This window comes from Arvicanthis niloticus, chromosome 7 (assembly GCF_011762505.2).
Source record: "Arvicanthis niloticus isolate mArvNil1 chromosome 7, mArvNil1.pat.X, whole genome shotgun sequence".
Lineage (NCBI taxonomy): Eukaryota > Metazoa > Chordata > Mammalia > Rodentia > Muridae > Arvicanthis > Arvicanthis niloticus.
The window spans coordinates 86,860,286-86,874,500 of record NC_047664.1 but is presented as its reverse complement, the minus strand read 5'-3'; the positions used below and the strand labels follow the sequence as shown (position 1 = coordinate 86,874,500).

The 14,215-nt window shown below is 36.3% G+C and overlaps 1 protein-coding gene and 1 long non-coding RNA gene across 4 annotated transcripts in view; one reads left to right on the top strand and one right to left on the bottom strand.

Annotated features, from left to right (window-relative positions):
* The window catches only part of LOC117712751 (UDP-glucuronosyltransferase 2A1), a 26,152-nt gene extending 16,612 nt beyond the window's left edge, over positions 1 to 9,540 (top strand). For all 3 annotated transcript variants that reach the window (XM_034508875.2, XM_076938740.1, XM_034508876.2), the window contains 5 exons: positions 3,155 to 3,303; positions 4,738 to 4,869; positions 6,021 to 6,108; positions 7,349 to 7,568; positions 8,354 to 9,540. In XM_034508875.2, coding sequence (XP_034364766.2) covers positions 3,155 to 3,303; positions 4,738 to 4,869; positions 6,021 to 6,108; positions 7,349 to 7,568; positions 8,354 to 8,633 — 869 coding nt within the window. In that variant the 3' untranslated portion in view covers positions 8,634 to 9,540. The remainder of the gene's footprint in view (positions 1 to 3,154; positions 3,304 to 4,737; positions 4,870 to 6,020; positions 6,109 to 7,348; positions 7,569 to 8,353) is intronic.
* LOC143443145 (uncharacterized) lies at positions 4,223 to 14,215 on the bottom strand. The gene is made up of 3 exons (XR_013111910.1): positions 14,104 to 14,215; positions 6,817 to 6,886; positions 4,223 to 6,375 (listed from the first exon to the last, which is right to left on the bottom strand). It is a non-coding gene; the product is annotated as an uncharacterized LOC143443145 (long non-coding RNA).

Sequence of the window (14,215 nt, the reverse complement as noted above, 5' to 3'; positions counted from 1 at the left end):
TCAGAGTTATTCATTTGTATGTGGTAAACTATTCCTTAAACATCTGGATAAATGCAATTTAGTATAGCTTATGACTGTTAGATTTTATTTCATTTTTTGTGATTAACATATTAATCATTTCCCCTGTTCCATTTTTCCTTAACTCTCTTCCATATTTGCTCTCCTATTCTCTTTGAAACTAATGGCCTTTTTTATTACACATGCACACGCACACACACACGCACACGCACACACACATCGGTATTTCTTGAGGCAGCAGAGGGGGAAGAGCATTGGTAAGACTTGGTTTTTATGAGATTCAGGGGTAAAATTATGTTTTAGGAGATATTTAGGGTTGCTGTATAATAGAAAGTTTACTTATCTAAGTCTAAGTTACTATGCTACTGTAGCTGACCTGCCTTCTGTGATCCTCTGAGGCCAGAAACTGCAGTTTCTGGCACTTAGCACCTCTTCCTAAAAACAGCAAAGGATTAAGCTTTTGTACTATCTCAGTGGGAACTGCATGGTTCTAACTTTCTACCTGCTAGTGGGAAGTTGCAGGAAGCAAAAGGCACACTTAGAGAAGTGGTTATACTGTTTTTTTTTTTTTTTTTTTAACTGTAAAAAGTTTCCTATGAAAGCTGTCTAAGAGGCAAATTGAAAAGATCCTAAGTAGGGAACTTGAAAAAAATTCTTCCAAATTTCTACTCTAAGTGGGGAATGGCAAAAAATTCTTCTCTCTCCTTTGTCTTCATTATTTAGACATCTTTCAGGTTACATGATTGCATGTTACAAAGTTCATCACAAGTTCACACAAAAAAATTAAATCATAAATTGAAATGGAAGTTTACAACAGAGTATGTGTACATGCATAGCCATTGGAAGCAATTATCTGGTTAAACATCCATCACATGTCTCAGCTCCACAGGTTCACTGGAGGTATAAAACCATAACAAAGTTATTAGTGAAGTTTTGTATAGATAAACCCAGTCAATATTTTATCTTTTATCCTAGCACCTATAATTAATCATTAGTTCCCTTTTTCTGACTTTTGGTCAATTGTTTTACAACCTCTTGGAATGTTGTCTGAGTAGGAGAAAGTCTGGTTACTAAGAGCAATTAACTGGTGACACTTGGGTGGCTGTCAGAGTTCTCATTGCAGCTTTGACTATCAGAAAAGGATCTAATAGCAGTCCCACTATAAAACAGCTTAATAATCACTGATATAATTTTAGAAATTCTTATAGGATCATCTTTAAGACTTAAAAAGTCATCTATTTGTCTATATAGTATCACTACAAGACAGTACGTCTTCATGGATATGCAGAGATCTGCTCTAAAGTATGTGCTATTACTTAGTGATTGGTGTGTTTATTAATAATAGGAAAAACATATTAACTGCAGGAATCTTTCCTAAAATTAATCCCTTACAGTCTTACTTAATAAGGATGTACCTGCCTCAGATTATATAATAATCCAAAGCAGGCCGTTTCAGGACGGTCACCTGCTAGTTATTAGCTTGTCCCATTATGGCTCCTGACACCCCACTGGTAGTGCGATCTACAGTTGTTTAAGGTTAAGGCCTCCAGGTCTTTCCACTGCCTATTTTGGTATGTCTGTTGTTGTTGTCCTTGTTCAGCTCATGTTTGACCACTCAATTGGTGAGACTTACGGTGTAGCCTCTAACATGGCTAGTAAACACAATTTCATAGAAACTCCCTCCCTGATCCTCTCGTGTTTACAATCATTCTCCACCCCCCACCAGTACTTCCAAGTATACATTAAGAAATTGTTTGCCAGTAAGTGTAAATATTTGTTCATTTTTCTATACTTTACATGGACTTCATATTTATAATTCCAAATCACTTCTTTGGGTCTGTGTGGGTATATGTGTGCATGTGAGGTTATGTGTTATTGCATGTGGAGGCTAGAGAGTATCGACTGTCTTCTCATATTGCTCTTGCCTTACTTACTAAGAGAGGGTCCACTGAGCTTAGATCCCACCAATTTGGCAAATCTGGTTAGCAAATGAATTCCATGTATTCATTTCTCTTTAAATCCCCCAAACTGGGGTTATAGACATGTACCACTGCCAGCTTTTTATTAAATTCTCGGAATAAAATCTCAAGGCCTCTTGATATAGGACAAATATGTTACCAACAATGTCAACTCCAAGATCTATATATGGCTGCTTTAACATAGAATTTAATAACTATTGTAAATAATTGTTTGTTAAATCTAAAATCTGTGAATATAAAATTCATCTACAGAACTTGTCTAAATTCTGGGAAAAGTTCACATAATGTAAGCCAAGTAAGGGATATAAACATTTTAGTGGGTGAGATTTGAGATGGTTTTAATGCACTGACTGACAACTCCAAACTCAGTATCCTCAGGCACTGAACCTAACTATGTCATTAGGCTGTGTGACTTCATGCATGAGTCAAAGGACTAAACAATGACCTTTAGAAATGATATCTACACTGCCTGCACAAGATCAACAGGTTTACTTTAAACGATTCTCATTGAATGCTTCTTTTCTCACCTGAAGCACATGTTTTTCTGTGTATAATTGTATAATATTAATATTTCAACATAGTCAACTTCTCTAAATAGTTATTTCCAGTATTTTTCTTCATTGTAAGTGTAAAGACATGTATTGGTTATCCTCACATTTGTATTGCCCATCCCAAAGTGTATTGTATTCAGAGAATTTATCAGGGTTTCCAGAATGATAAAATAATGATGAATCATTTCATAATGGGAATCCTCCAACATAACTCTTAAATCAATTATGACACAGTGTATAAGAGAAATTTGTGCCTAGCAGGAGACTGGAGAGCAATGATCAGTGGCAAATAGTTGACAGGATAGAGACAATCTATCATCTGCCGTTTACTAAAGAGAAGAAATTGTGGAATTCATCAGTCATTGTAGCTACACTTAAACTTTTATTGGTTATTTTTAGGCAGTGGTAATAGTTGCGTGTTGCCCTCTTTCACTGCCTTTGAATCCTCTAGTTCTCAGTCTCCTCCTCTTTTAACATAGAGTCATGATGAGCATCTCAGGAAGTCTATGTTTTATTCCAATGGCTTATGAGGAAATGCATGATACATTTTCACTTGGCAAATACAAGTAATAATTTCCATCAATCAATATTATGTATACTCTCTAGGAAGACCCACCACACTGTGTGAGACTATGGGGAAAGCTGAGATTTGGCTAATGCGAACATATTGGGATTTTGAATTTCCTCGTCCATATTTACCAAATTTTGAGTTTGTGGGAGGACTGCACTGCAAACCTGCCAAGCCTTTGCCTAAGGTAGGTTTATGACAGAGATGATCTAAGTTATTTCATGATACAATAACTGATTTTCCTTCAAGGTTAATATCTTTAATAACAAAGATGTATTGCTGAGTAACCCCACTCTACCAAGAGAATTTCTGCTCTCACCATATTTACTGTTTAGTAACTATAGTGGATCATTTGGAGTTGAGAATTTAAACTTAAGATTGAATCTGGAGAAAAGCGAGCTAAGTGGGGGAAATCGAGAGAAGTGGAGGGAAGAGAGATTAACTGTGGTCAGGATGTATGTTATGTGATAAGAATCTATTTTAATAAAAATAAATTAAAAAGAAACTAACAACCAAAAAACGGAATAAAAACTATATTAAAAATGTTAGTCGCAGCTTAGGCGCTGACCTCCAGAGGGCGACCCCGTGCCCTTTGAGCTCTCTCGTGTTCTTTCTCCCTCCCCTCCCCCCCCCACCCCCCCACCACCCCCCCCCCCCCCCCCCCCCCGTTCGAATCCCGCTTTCCGTGTGACTCTGCCCGAGTCTCATGGGGAAAAAAAAGATGTTTGTTTTTCTGTGGTGTGGATTCTGCAATGTGGGTAGAAAAATAGGACCATGGATCACCAGGGGAGTGCTGAAGTCTTCCTCATGTGTCTGACAGAGCTGTGGACAAGGACACCTTCCCTAACTGTTTGATAAAGAAAGATGCCTTCATGAGAGCTCCTGATGAATTGTTGAGTATTTCATGACTAAGAGAAAGCACATATCGAGAGGTTTCAGGATCAGGCATATCTCTCAGACTTCAGTGTGTGGGTTAATAGACATAGTGGTGACCTATACTTTCATAGTAACAATTGGTATGAAACTGCTATCAGGAACCGATAATAAAGGTGACTTTAAGTTTTGGCATAATATCGTTAAGGAGATAAAGAGATATTTTAGATGAATTTTGTTAGGAAACATTGGTTTAATCAACAAAGAACATTTGATGCAGACTGAGACTCATTTACATCAAGTAAAAATTAATGAGTAGACAGATTCAAATATAATAGTTCCATGATAACTTTATTAGTATTACTTTTGTGTAACAGGTGTGATAATAATTCTAAAAGTCTGGCTCACTGGCTTCACTAATGTGCATCCAAGTCAATAAACATTTTATTTTCTTTCAGTTCCATTTTGTGAATAACATGTTCATTTGTAAATAAAAGTGATGCCCCTATTTTCTGCTCCCTTCTATGTTGATTTGGTGTCACATCCGTTCTTGGATATACCTTATACATTTGTTTTTTCAGGAAACATATTTCCTCATACAGTTACTATCTGGTTTTACATGTCATGGGACAGAGAAATGCAGAAATTTCATTCACCCTTATTTGCATATTTTCTACCTAGAACTGTACGTGAACTAAACTTCCCCCTAACAATTCTACACATTTTCAACAGAATGTTATGTTTGCAGGAAATGGAAGAATTTGTCCAGACTTCAGGGGAACATGGTATTGTGGTGTTTTCTCTGGGGTCAATGGTCAAAAACCTGACAGATGAAAAAGCCAATCTCATTGCCTCAGCCCTTGCCCAGATTCCACAGAAGGTCAGTAAAACCCTTGATCCTTGGGACCAGAGCAGCTTCAGAGAGGCAGTGGAGAGACTGGTAGTGGTATTTGCAGATAGAAGCTGAAACCTGTCAGCTGCTGAGCACAACTAATGATGGTTTTCAACAGTTACTGCTATTTTTTGACATATTTGTTCATTTGCCTTAGTATCTGGTTACTATAAAAAATAGACTTCTAGAATCTATTTATAGGATAGAAAAAACATTAGGCCACTTCTAAAATCATTTGGCCTGGATTGACTGACACTGAATTTCTGAAATATAGTTTATCAGCATGCCTTTAAGAAGAAAGACACTATATATTCTTTCAAAAAAAAATCATGCAAAAAGCCCTAATCTAACTTTCTGAATCGCATTAAGACTATATGAAAATATAGGTGTTTTAGAAGCAGAAGCCCCAGAGTCTATTATTCTTTCTAAACTGAATATTCTACAGTTGTATAAACAAAATTTGAATGTTATTTTAAAATATAATGTATTTTATAATTTGTGACACTCATTTATCACTGATATTCTACAACTTAATTCTCTATTTATTCTTATTCATGAACTAATCTAGTGTCAGTCATGTATCGTTAGTTTTCATATTATTGTATAAAGGTAATACATTAACAGGCATCTTAAAAATTGTGGCTTTTATACTTACATTTTTCTCTTTCAGTCTTTCTCATTTAGAAATTAAAAACTTGTCTCATTACTCCAGAAATAAGATTTTAAAAGTGATTTAAATAAGATTTATAAATAAAATAAGATAAATAAAATAAGATTTTAAAAGTGATATAAGCAAGCCCTATATAGTTCTCCCTCAAGACAAAAACAAACAAACAAAAAAAAAAAGAGAAAAAATCAAGATATCTCTATATATACTCTAGTTTGATCCTAATGGCTTTTCAGTAATAAATATAAAAGTACTAATCTATGTTTATTAGATCTATAGTAGAAGGCCTTAGGAATAACTAGTTGTGGACAGTCCTACTCTGTAACTCTCTGATTGCAAATTCCCATATTTGTAACCCTTTTCTCAAATACAACCTTGAGTGTATATACTGTTTTTTCTCAGTAACTTGCTGCCTCAGGACACCTTCACAATGTGTGCTTTACCTGCAAAATCAAAGCATTGTGTTCTACAGGTTTTGTGGCGATACAAAGGAAAGATACCAGCCACATTAGGATCCAATACGAAACTGTTTGATTGGATTCCTCAGAATGATCTTCTTGGTAAGACTCTGGGGCCAGAAAAATCTATATAGTTAGGGATCCCTGGGCTTAGTCCAATGGATTACTGTGAGTATCTGCATCTGTATTGGTCAATTGCTGATAGAACCTCTCAGGGAACAGCCATACCAGGCTCCTGTCAGCAAGCACTTCTTGGCATCAGCAATAGAGTCAGGGTTTGGTGTCCACAAATGGGATGGATCTCTAGGTGGTGCAGTCTCTGCATAGTCTTTCCTTCAGTCTCTGTTCCATTCTTTGACTCTGTCTTTCCTTTGGAAAGAAATAATTATGGTTTAAAATTTTTGAGATAGGGAGGTGGCCCTATCCCTCAACTGCGAGCCATGCTGAAACTACTGGAGTGGTTTCTACAGGTTCCATGTCCCCTTTGTTGAGTATTTTGCCCAACAAAGTCATCCCCATTGAGTCTTGGGAGCCTCTTACCCCCAATTCCCCATCTCCCACTGCTACATAACATAAGAGAAGTACAGAGGGTCAGAAAAATTGAATAGAAACACTAATGGCTTTCAATCATTCCTCAAACAACCCAAGCTGAAGAACACCCCCTGACACACGACAACTCTCATATACTCCTTACTAAGTAAAGAAAAAATTGTTGCTTAATAATGAAAACTTAGTCAAATAAAGCTCAAAAGATTAACATTACAATGTATATTTACAAAAAATTCAAATTCTAAGTGGTGTAATGCTTACCCTAAATGAAGATTCAACTTGACTCCACTTTCTTATTTTTAAAATAAATGTTGTATGACCCATAAGTATTCTGTAATAAGAAAAGGAATTAAAGTGATTATGTAGTGCAATAAGTTGTTTGTCAACAGTTGCAAGATTTATTTCACAAAATACAAATATAAAAGAGTTTTGGCTCATTTTGTTGTTGCTTTGATTACAGCACAGTCCTTCACTTCCAGGTTTAAGAAAGAAATAATTGAATTGTACACATCCATGGTTGCCCTGTGCACAAAAAGACATCTTAAGGTTCTTAAATTCTCATCACATGTTAGACATCTCTACCTCAGTAATTCCTTCCTAAACAGTGAAAAAGAGTTTATTTCCCCCTTCTGGAAGTATAATTTCCTAGAGTAGCAATGTCTCATGCTCAACATTTATAGAAAATGTTGCCTTCATTGGTGACTTGTACTGTAATTCTTTATCCCTTCTACCTCTGAAATTCTGCCAACTAATTAGCATGAAATTTATATTCACTCCTTTATCCTCAAAACAGGACATCCCAAAACCAGAGCTTTTATCACCCATGGTGGAACAAATGGAATCTATGAGGCCATTTACCACGGGATCCCTATGGTGGGAGTCCCTATGTTCGCTGATCAACCTGACAACATTGCTCACATGAAGGCCAAAGGAGCAGCCGTAGAGGTGAACATGAACACAATGACAAGTGCAGATCTGCTCAATGCTGTGAGAACAGTCATCAATGAGCCGTCGTAAGTACTGAATCTTGTACAGCCATGGCTGACATGGTTAGGCTGTCTATCTTTCTGGAATATTCTAAAACTCCATCCACTTGAATTTGGTTTAATACAAGTAACAAGAGACTGATGTAAATATTGTTTGTTTCATTTTCGATTAATGAAGCTATTTCCAAAAATTGAAAATAAATTGGATGTAAATAGTCAGTAAATGTGTTTTCCAGTTATATCATCAGCATATATGTTCTTGCATATAATCATGCATAATTAACTATTAACACTGTATTATTACACATTATTGTGATAAGTTACTTCTAAGTATTTCTATTGCCTGAACATTATAAAAATTTTAATTTAGGAAGTACATTATGCATTGGGAATATTAGTAATTCTTAGTATGAGCTTTCATTTTCCATAAATATTGACCTTGAAATCTATTCAACTAAACCATTACTAATGTATAAATTGCTGATAATTTGATTCATTTTATTAAATGTAGGAAACTCTATGATTGTTTACAGGTCAACTGCCCAGAATGTCTATCAGCAGAGGGCCCAAAGCGTACTTTGCTTTCTAAATACTTAGCTCTCTACTTGATGTTATTTGCTCTTGTTTTGCTTTGTTCTGGTTGTTTTATTTTGAGATAGTGTCTCACTATATATAACCCTGGCTGTTTGAGAAAATGGCTAAAACTGTTAGTTCTGTAGCAAACGCTCTTATAATAATGGATTGATTAATTAAACATGTGTCACATACTTACTTAAAAAAACAGACAAATGTTTGTTTGTGCATTTTTTAAGTTATAAAGAGAATGCTGTGAGACTATCAAGAATCCACCACGATCAGCCAGTGAAGCCCCTGGACCGAGCTGTCTTCTGGATTGAGTTTGTCATGCGTCACAAAGGAGCCAAGCATCTTCGTGTGGCAGCGCATGATCTCAGCTGGTTTCAGTACCACTCTCTGGATGTGATTGGGTTTCTACTGACCTGTATGGCATCTGCTATATTATTGGTTGCAAAATGTTGTTTGTTTGTATTTCAAAAGATTGGTAAGACAGGAAAGAAGAAAAAAAGAGACTAGATGAAGGAAAAGACACCTCAGGTCTCTGGGTTTGGTGAAATACCAAGTGGAGTAGCAATAGTCCTTAGAAGCCCAGGTAGCTGCCAATCACCTATCTTCATCCCATTTTCAAACATCCCACTCCTGTTTTAGCCTGCAGATAAATTGTAGGATGCAACATAATCACACTTTCCTGAAGGCATTTCATCTTTCCTTTGCTATTTCAATGATGGTCCTAGAATTTTCTTATCTTCTGGCACAGGGGCACTATTAATTTAAATATATTCTTTTCAGAATGTCATTTAAATATAAACAAGGTAATAACTGATAGCATTCTGAATCTTTGAGAGGCACACAAGGTACACCGAATTTTATTTAAAGATCACATAAGGGTCACTTAGACAGGTTCTCATGGAGCACACAAAGAGAGTTCTGACCACAGGGATTAGTATAGTATGAGAAGATTCATTATTTTCTTTTTAAATAAAAGCCAGCTGTTGTGTTTCACTGATGTAACAGGCATTAGAGAACTAGTTCCGAATTGTGACACTATATTATAATAGGAAAACACATAAAAATTGTTAGTATATTTAAATTATGATGGCCCATCTTCCTGCTTTTCCCTAAAACACATATCTGTATGCTTGCTCTCCAGTCAAATACTTTAGATACTTTTTCTTAGAAATGAAGGCATGAACAGAGCTGGCATTTTTTTTTCTCAGATAACCATTACTAACAATATTTGAAAGTTATTTCTAGAAAAAAGCAAATAATGAAATATTGTAGTAATTTTCTAAATTTTAAATGACTGTTTGTTGGATCTGTGTTAATCCCTTATACTTAAAAATTATATAGTTCTTAGTGTATAATCACTATTTATAATAACATGTTTAATTTTCTGCTAAAATAAATACTTATATTGAGATCACTGTGTTATTTTCCAGTGTCCATTTTCTATACATTTAAACTCATCATTTAGTTGTAACAACAAGTATATATTAGTTTACCAGATTTTCTGATAATATGGCAATAGTTGCCTAAATTAAACAGGACACTCATCTTGAGGTAGGGGAGGCCTGAAGTGATAGAACTGATGTCATAAAGGTTAACTAATTAATTTGCTTAAAAGTAATTAAATATCACTAAGAATTTAGCTAAAGGAGCATCTAAAATACCTAAAAATAAGTGGTGTGCTAAGCAGGACAGATGGAGACCAGCAAAGTTTAGCATGCTAGGAGGCTATTGCTTGTTCACCATGATTAGGCCAATTAGATTCCGTTCTCATAACAATAGAGACAACTCTGATTTACAACCAGCAATTAGGTCCGTTCTCATTCCAAGAGGAAAGCATCCCTCCAAAAGAGCAGCTCAAGTTAGCAGAGCAGTGTAAGGACCACCATTAAGTCCTGGTCCATCTTCTAGTCTTCTGTGCTCTTACTAGGAAAATCAGTTCTGCCAAGTGAGCAAATGAGCATGGGTAACACCCAACCAAAGGAACAACTCTGGTGGACAATGAAAGAAATAACTATATAATATTCCTGCATATGTATGTACCTAATGATCACATACATTTCTAAAATATTGTGACCATTAAAAGCATTTGGTAGATTTTAACTTTATCACAAAATGACTAGTATTGATGTATTTTGATTTATCTTCATGTTTTGAAAAGGGCGGTTTGTGTTGGCTGCATAATTATCTCCCCTTCCTTTTATTTTATGTTTCCAGCTGAGATCAAAGTATGGTAATCATACAGTGAGAAGCAGTAGAGTAGCCATGCCAGCGGTGTGAGAAGCTGGTGTTGAACACCTCCCAGCCTAACAACCCCTTTTGTTCTCTGATATTTCTGCCACTCAATATTCTTCTCACTCAACTTTTCTTCCTCTTCTGCTCTTTTCTTCTGCTTCTCCCTTGCCTGAGTGTTATTAAAAGTCAAGTGAGGCTGCAGAAAATCCTCAGTGATATAATCCACATTCATCAGTGTACTTTGTTTTATGTGTAGATTACAAAACAAACAGCTGGGAAATGGCTTCTACAACTGCGGTAGTTTGAGGAGGTTTGGCCCCCATAGACTCATGTGTTTGGATAATTGACCTATAGAGAATGGCACTATTAGGAGTTATGGCCATGTTGGATGGGGTGTGTCACTGTGGGGTGGGCTTGAAGTCTTCTAGCTTTAAGCTCTGCCTAGAGTGGAATTCCAGTCTGCTCCTGGTACCTTTGGATCAAAATGAAGAACTCTCAGCTCCTGTTCCAACATTATGCCTGCTTGCATGCCTCCATGCTTCTCTCCATGATGATAATTGACTAAACATCAGATACTGTACTCCAGCCCCAATGAAATGTTTTACTTTATAAAAGTTGCCTTGATCATGGTGTCTTTTCACAGCAATAAAACCCAAACTAAGGCAATAAAAGACATTTGTGAAATTATGTACATGAAGAAATGTAGGCTAGAGGCCAGGCTAAATCAGCAGAGTTATTGCTATATAACTCTTATCACATAGCATTTGGAAGTGTACAAGAGGAGGGGGGAGCTACAAAGTACATTGTTCATAAGTTCTCTTAGTCCCTTCAGAGCAAAGAGCTCATTAGTTAGTTAATGTTCTAAACTCTATAAACTCCAAATCAGTGTGTTAACACAATATGTCTTTATGATTTCACACAACTTTCTCTTAGACGGATGTTGAAGGGAATTTGCTCAGTCAGGTGGATGATAGATATAAATTGTGACTATTTTCAACCTGTTTTTAAAATTGAATTAGTTGCACAACTACAAGAGAATATGGCCTTTCCTTATTAAATTAAAAATTACTAGTTTAAAGTGATAACAGAACCCTAATAGTTTCCAATTGAAGTGAATCATAGCAGTATCACTGCCCTATTTAAAATATCACCTCTAAATTACCTGGTTATAGACTAATTATTAAAACATTTTTTGAAGGAAATAAAGAAGCATACTTTTTTAGAAGTCCCAGTCTTATTCTAAATCCTTTGGAGTTTAGATCTGCATATACAAAGGATAATAAAAAGGCATCATACCTTTGGCTTTCAATGTAAAGGTGTACTACAATTTTAAAGATAGCATTTCAAATAACTAATGTGTAGTGTGATGTCCTGCTGAGTCCTGCATGGCCATGGAAGGGATAGCATGACATGGTTTCTCACCCCTGGAACAGAGACAAAAGGACGTGGATTTTCATGAGTGCTGATGGTTGCTTGGGTATGGGGCTTGTTTGTTATGTACATATTGTAATATTCATGTTCCTCCTTTGTGGAATGCTTTCCCTGTTAATGTTAATGATCATATGATAATTAAAAATAGGATGAGTCTGAGAGGCAAGACGCTGTTCCTCAGCAAAACAGGTAAATGCTGTGACCTAAGGACAGCCCTTAAGGCTGTGATAAAAATCTGAAAACATGAGTTCAAGAATATATAATTTCTCAACTATGCAAAATATAGTGATGCAATATGAATTCTTTGATTGGCTTCAAAAACCAAAAGAATAGACAGCTGCACTGATGGCCAGCTTGTCAGAAAGATATTAAGGAAAGAAATAAAGAGATTTAGGGGATGGCAATCTCAGCACAAGATCTATCCAGCTACATTAATTGTTTGTGCTTACACAGGCAGGTAGATACCTGAGTTCAAGTTCATCCTAGAACAGAGTGAATTTAGCTTCAGGCATGGTAGGAATGGTAATTCAGGATGGGACCACATGGAGCTAAACTTACTATTTGTGCTTACAAAATCAGGTAGATCGCTGAGATTATTTGTGTGGTTAAAAAAAAAATGTACTTGCTGTCTCAGAATCTAGGGACTAAGGTCATAAAATGTTGGTTTGTGGAATAATCAACTGGGAACCTGGGGTAATGATTGAATGGATATGTAAATGAAAAACTGGACTTTGATCTGCAAGAGCTGAACTATCTATAGAGCTCACGAGAGAGCCAGCTAAAGCAGAACGCAGAGCTTCAGGTTGTGCCCACGATTGACTTCCAGTCGTTCTTTGGTACTACCAAACATCTGTTCCTAGGAATGGATCCTGAAGCCAAGGGTGGCCCTTGGCAATGTTCTTACCAAAACCTTAAACATGCAACATTAAGTAATGCACCCTTAACAATGCAACCCTTTGCTATAAATTTATCACTATGTTTTATATTAAGGTCGAGATTGTGATTTTGGTGAATACTTTATAAAGATGAGTGGAAATTATAACTATTTCCCTACAAACCAGCAAATGCATCATCACATATTTGGCTGCCTTTCTTTAGAAATCAGTGCCATATCAGGGAGCTGCTTGAATGTAGCTGTTATTAACACAGTAACTGTGTACCAGTTTTAGTGATAAGACTAGCCTATGTAAGAAGAGTCTGATGTTGTAGAGTTAAGCAAATTCTCCATTCCCACCATCATAGCTCTATTGCACATGAATTATACAATTTTCTGGAAGATCAGAAAAAAAAGAGATTGACAGCAAAAAGGCAAATAACTAGTCTAATCTGCCTAATAGTAGATACGACTTTCAACCTATGAAATACATATTATGGAAAACAAGAGCCTTGTGTATTGTGTTTGTTGGCAAATTCCTTTTACCTTGGCTTGTCAGACACACTGGTTATATCTAACAATAAAATTTGTAAAAGCCTGTGTATAATTGCTGGATAGACAAGGCTCTTCTGAGAGAGAGAGAAAAAAAGACATAGGAGACTGAGGCACCCAGTAGGCAACTGATGACAAAGTTAATGTAAGAAATCAGAACATAGACATATATTGGACCGCTCACAGCTAACCACTGATTTGATCAAGCGTTTCCCAATGAAGAAGTCAGAGAGAAGACTGAAGGAGCAGAAAGGGTTTTGGCTCCATGAGGAGAGCAACAATAACAACCAACCAGAGCTCCCAAGGTCTAAACAACCAGCCTGGTTTAGGGAGGGACCCATGGCTCCATCTGTACATGAAGGAGAGGATGACCTTGTCTGGCATAGGTGAGAGAAGAGAATCTTGGTCCCATAAAGGATGAACATCAAGTCGGGGGGGGGGATTCGAGGGTGGGGAGGTCGGAGGGGGGGTAGGTGGGGGTACATCCTTATAGAAGCATGAGGAGGAGGAATGGGATAGGAGGTTCCTGGGTGGTGGGGAGAAGGATGGTTAGGGGATAAAATCTGAAATGTAAATATAATATCCAATAAAAATAAATTTAGAAAAAAAAAGCTTGTGACTACAGTGAGTCAGAAACACAGATTATCATTTTAGTACATGAAACAGAACTATATTGAATAGGAAGAAATATTGAGTGAAATGTGCTTTAATCTGATTTTGAAATTTGCTTGTTAATGTTGTCTTGAACAATTTTAATAAAATAAAATTGAAAGGCAAACAGAGAACTCCAACATAGAAACTACAAAGAACTCATGCTGTCAGCTCTAATAGAGTTATTTTATAGGTATGAAAACAGTACAAGTGTGAAGATAAATACCGTACATGTACCTGATAATTCTCAATATTTTTCCTCCTAGTTATTTTTTTCATAACAATTTCACTCCTGTTTTCTCTGCTGTTGTTCTTTTGTGATATAATAAAACCTTTCCACAGAAAGTGG